Source organism: Littorina saxatilis, linkage group LG7, assembly GCF_037325665.1.
Source record: "Littorina saxatilis isolate snail1 linkage group LG7, US_GU_Lsax_2.0, whole genome shotgun sequence".
NCBI classification, from domain to species: domain Eukaryota; kingdom Metazoa; phylum Mollusca; class Gastropoda; order Littorinimorpha; family Littorinidae; genus Littorina; species Littorina saxatilis.
The window spans coordinates 5412549-5417858 of record NC_090251.1 but is presented as its reverse complement, the minus strand read 5'-3'; the positions used below and the strand labels follow the sequence as shown (position 1 = coordinate 5417858).

The 5310-nt window shown below is 45.7% G+C and overlaps 1 protein-coding gene across 1 annotated transcript in view; it reads left to right on the top strand.

Moving 5' to 3' along the window:
• The first annotated feature begins 203 nt into the window (after nucleotides 1-203).
• LOC138972041 (uncharacterized) overlaps nucleotides 204-5310 on the top strand; it is a 10231-nt gene continuing 5124 nt past the window's right edge. Inside the window, exons 1-3 of the mRNA XM_070344881.1 lie at nucleotides 204-1227; nucleotides 2528-2730; nucleotides 2838-3025. Coding sequence (XP_070200982.1) covers nucleotides 478-1227; nucleotides 2528-2730; nucleotides 2838-3025 — 1141 coding nt within the window. The 5' untranslated portion in view covers nucleotides 204-477. The remainder of the gene's footprint in view (nucleotides 1228-2527; nucleotides 2731-2837; nucleotides 3026-5310) is intronic.

Here is a 5310-nt window from a genome sequence, read left to right as displayed (position 1 = left end):
GAGCCGTGTGTTACCGAGCCACACCCGACCTTGGTCAGTGACACACAGCACGCCAAACTCTGCATTCGTGACACGTTGTGTGAAGAAAACCTGGACAACTTTGTCTGAAGCTTTACCCGGTGAGCTAGAGGGATTCTGTCACTGAGCGTGATAACCAGCAGAACGGGACATGCGTGGAGCCTGATTCTCTCACCGGGTGATTGTCTAACCGGGTGAAAGGGAAAGGACAAGTTGTTGATAAAAAACAGCAGAACAGGACATGTGTGAATCTTGACTGTTACTCTAACCGGGTGTTAGGGAAAGACAAGTTGTTGATCAAAACCAGCAGAACAGGACATGTGTGAACCTGGACTGATTGTCTAACCGGGTGTAAGGGAAAGATAAGTTGTTTATCAAAACCAGGGACACAACGAGGGTGGCTCTCCGTCTTTCCCAAAGCGCGCAGGTTAAATTGATTGAAGGTTTGGACCCGAGACCATGGCGGCCAGAAACACACAACAGACAGACGCCGATGACTGGCGGCAGATCGTGACGTCACTCTACCCTGACGCTCTTACCCGTACCTATTGTGTGCCGCCGGTACAGTTCAACAGGGTGCCCTACGTCAGGGGCACTGTACCCGGTACCGGTCTGTCTGTGCATGTGCTGCAGCCACTACCAAGTGCCCGGCCTTTCCACACAGCTCTCAGTACCAAGCCTGAGGGATGGACAGTACCGCAGCATATGTGGGCCGAGGAGCCAGGGCCACATCTCCCACCAGTAAGAATGCAGGAGAGCGACCTACGGGATGACTTTGCCCAGAACCACGTGATGCTAAACCTACATGAGCTTGGCGACAGTCGTCACGAGGCCATGTTCATCCTGTCTCAGCTACAGTTCGGCAGCTACCTGAACGAGCCTGCCTACGCTGCGGCCGCTGCACAGCTCCCACGACCCAAAGACTTACCACTAGATCGTCAGGGGGATTTTGACTTTCTGTTGTTCCACCGCCAGCACGGCATTCTGGTCGGAGAGCTCAAGTCTCTGGAGAAAAACAATACAGATGATCGTAATCTTGCCCAGAAGGTGGAAAAAGCGGTCAAGCAGCTGGACAAGTCGGAGAGAGTGGTGAGCCACCTTGTGAGTGACATCGGGTCTGGCATGACTGTCAAGAAAACTCTCTTCCTGCCTTACGTCAGCAGTGCTCAGTTAGAGCGAGTCTTGGACAACGATGAACAGTTGGAACAGGTAACGAGAGAGAGAGAGAGAGAGAGAGAGAGAGAGAGAGAGAGAGAGAGAGAGAGACAGAGACAGAGAGAGAGATAGAGAGAGAGACAGAGACAGAGAGAGACAGAGAGAGAGAGAGAAAGAGAGAGAGAGAGAGACAGAGAGAGAGAGACAGAGAGAGAGAGACAGAGAGAGAGAGACAGAGAGAGAGAGAGAGACAGAGAGACAGAGAGAGAAAGAGAGAGAGAGAGACAGAGAGAGAGAGAGAGAGAGAGAGAGAGAGAGAGAGAGAGATAGAGAGATAGAGAGAGAGAGAAACTAAAACTGAACTGATACAAACTGAACTTTATTACAACAGGATTTTAGGCAGAGCCTAATCTTACACACACACTTAATACAGACGCACATGATATTAATAATAATAATAAAATCATATTTTTGGTATACACACTACAGGAGGGGAAAACCAGTTCGCTCACCTATAACTATATACGGCTTGTGTGTGTCCGTGTGTCCGTGTGTCAGTTCGCGATGCACGGCCAAAGTTCTCCATGGATCTGCTTCAAATTTGGTGGGCATATTCAAGTAGACCCCGGACACAACTTGGTCGATGACACTTTTCAACACGTGCTTTCAGCGCGCAGCGCTGAACCGATTTTGGTTTTTCTGTTCATCTTCCCAGATCCATTCCCAGTATAACTCTTCCTGATCTTCTCCAGTGTTTTGCATTTATCTCCCTTCCTTCGTGTGGCGTCAATCCATATTCCTGTTACTATTTTTAGAAGGTCACTGTCCACAACGCTCAATCCATATTCCCGTTACTATTTTTAAAAGTTTTCCTTCGTGTGGCGTCAATCGCGTACGGTGCGCCACTCACCCGGCGAAGCCGGCGTACGGTGCGCCACTCACCCGGTTTAGCATTCGTCTCTACTTCTTCCCGGCGAAGCGGGTATTCATATAGTACGAAATAATTATAGTGTTGACATGGCAACATAGTTACATTCAACGCATTGCATATAAACATCCAAAAGGGATTAGCATGTATTTGCATGACAAATCATATTTCCTGTGGAGAGGAATTGTTATGATCGTTCACTTGTTTGATCATATGATTATCAAAACATACACAACAAGAACAAAACACACAAAACAAGCATAACAACAATATCAGACATGAAAGTATTTTATTTACCCTTCAAGCTTGATGGATGTTTTGTCAGTTTCAAATAACCCTAACCCTAACCCTAACCCTAAAGCAAATAATGATACTGGCGCCCCACACAAAGATACAGTAATGCGAACATGTATGTCTCTGCTGCAGGCGGTGTGTCAGAGCCTGGGTGCGGCCAATGCAGCAGAAGCCGTTCAGCTTTGCTGTTGCTCTGACCAACTGTCCCAGCCTGCATCGTACTGGCACGTGACACCCGCCGTGTTATCACAGCTGAGCACCTGGTGGCAACACAGGATGGCCTGTACTGTGGACGCTCGGCTTACTGACCAACTTTACCTGGACATCGTTGCCAGGTGAGAGAAATGACATCCATGTCAGTTACGTCGCAGTGCTCAAACAATGCTGATATTCGACGTTTAAGTATTAATTATCATTTATCATTATCTTGTTTCTGTTACAGGTTTGTTGGTCCGGCCACCACGGTGTCTGTCCCCTGCTACAACGGTGTCCGTGTGGAGGTGCGGACTGCAGGACAGGCGGTGGCGGAACTGGGGCGGAGGCTGGCACTTCTGGTTCTGACCCTGCAACAGCTCGGCCTAATGAACAGAGACCCGCCACTGGTCTACATTACGGGAGCGCCAGGAACAGGTGACAAGCTCACAGCTTCTCTGACTAGATTGTTTGTTTCTTATTTTGTTTGTTTGTTGTTGTTGGTCCTGCTGCCGATTTTGACTGTTCTCTAAACGATTTTTTGTCGAAGTAAGATGGAACACTAAGCTCAGCCGTCTGTTTCGCGTTAAAGGCCAACATCGGCGCGCGCGGCCGATGCAGCTCTAGTTTCTCGTGCTGGCAACGCTAAATTTAGCTCTGTGGCCTTCTACTATAACAAGGTTTAGTCTTCTAGGCGCATTCTGCTAACTAATTAATGCCTCCAGTGCATGTTCTGATGTAACCCTTAGATATATATTGATAAGAAAAATTGATGATTGTGTCTGTGTGAGTGCACATGTATTTTAAGTCACAGACTCGCTTGCAGGAGGTACAAAGGAATAACTCACGAAAGAAAGAAAGAACAAGAAGATTTATGGTTGTTTATTTAGTTAATTATCCAGCCACCATTTCTATGAACTTAAATTCGTTTCGATATTCGGTAAAAAACTGCAAATACACACAAAAAATACACATATAAGTCACAGAATATAATATCAATCCTTACAATAAATTAAACCCTGCAATAGAATACATAAACCACAATTCAACTAACATTCACCTGAAAACAATGAAATAATCTACGAACATTTAATAACATACAAAAATGGCCGACAACCCTTAATTCTAAACGCCATAGTCTAAAAAATTGCTAAGTAAAGAAACATACAACTGCGACAATAACAACCCCGTTTAGAACACGTACACATGACTACAATTATCAAAAAGACATAAACGATACCTTCCTAAAACTGTTGAGCTTCAAAAGAGAAAAATAACAACACCTGCCAAAACTACTACTCACTAAACTATCGAAAACTGAGACAAACAAACAGACAAACATTAGAAAGCAACAAGTCTTAACTAACAAAAACAATATTTTACCTTTGCGCCATCAGGCAGGGACTGTTCCTCATGAACACACAAATCCGTGGAAATCACGAGTATAAAAACACAGCGGGTTCGCTACTAACAAAAAGCGACCTCCTCTCTCTCCAGACCCAGAGACGTACTAACGAAAAAGGGACAGTTGATCCTCGACATCGACTTGATATGCTAATGAGGTTAAACACCGAAAACTACTCAAAACTAACATTTGAACACACCCAAACAACGCTGCTATAACAGGTTCGAAAACGTTATGGCAAAAAGATAGACAACATACCGAAATAAATACACCCCAACTACGCTTGATACCTAATAACATGGACTGCACGGATCATGACAAGCCAAAACAGGGTCGCCTGTTCATGACTGCGGAAAAGAGCAAGTCATAGCCGCTCAAACACGTGCTAACTAAAACTATGCCAAGTTGGTCAAAATTACAAGGTGAGCGTTACTCAAGCCTTGTGACCTTCGTGCATCCAGAAAACATAAACTACGATGCTTCGTCGAGCACACGTACGTCACGCACATAACACGTGGACGAAACCAAAACAACAGTCACACATGAAAACTGCCGTGAGCAACGGCAGGCACAGTCTGCATGGCAGGAAGCCACGGCTAGTCCACAGTTGCTGTTTTCTTTCTTTACATATCAGTTTTTGATATACTGCCACCGGCACGGTTGGCTTAGAGGTAAGGCGTCCGCCCCGTGATCGGGAGGTCGTGGGTTCGAACCCCGGCCGGGTCATACCTAAGACTTAAAAATTGGCAATCTAGTGGCTGCTCCGCCTGGCGTCTGGCATTATGGGGTTTGTGCTAGGACTGGTTAGTCCGGTGTCAGAATAATGTGACTTGGTGAGACATGAAGCCTGTGCTGCGACTTCTGTCTTGTGTGTGGCGCACGTTATATGTCAAAGCAGCACCGCCCTGATATGGTCCTTCGTGGTCGGCTGGGCGTTAAGCAAACAAACAAACAAACCACTAAGCCACACCCCCCCCCCCCCCCTGTATGTTGTAACTGTCCACCGTGTGTTCTCTTTGGTCAGTCTGCTCCCTTGTCTGTGTCCTGTCATGTAAAGCTTACATGATAAAAAAAAAAATAATTTGAATCCCCAAAAAGAGAATGCTATATATTTTTTAAAAGGTTCCAGAAAAAGCTGTTCAAATCAAACGCCCTGTATTTGTGGTCTTTGTTCAAAGTCGCACAGTTTTCAAAGGGAGATTTTTGTTTATACCAGAAGTCTGTCGGCAATTGATTAATATTCGCGTTGTCTTTTTACATGGTTAACTTCACGATTATTTTGCTGCACCAACTATTGTCTGCCTTCTTTATTGACAAC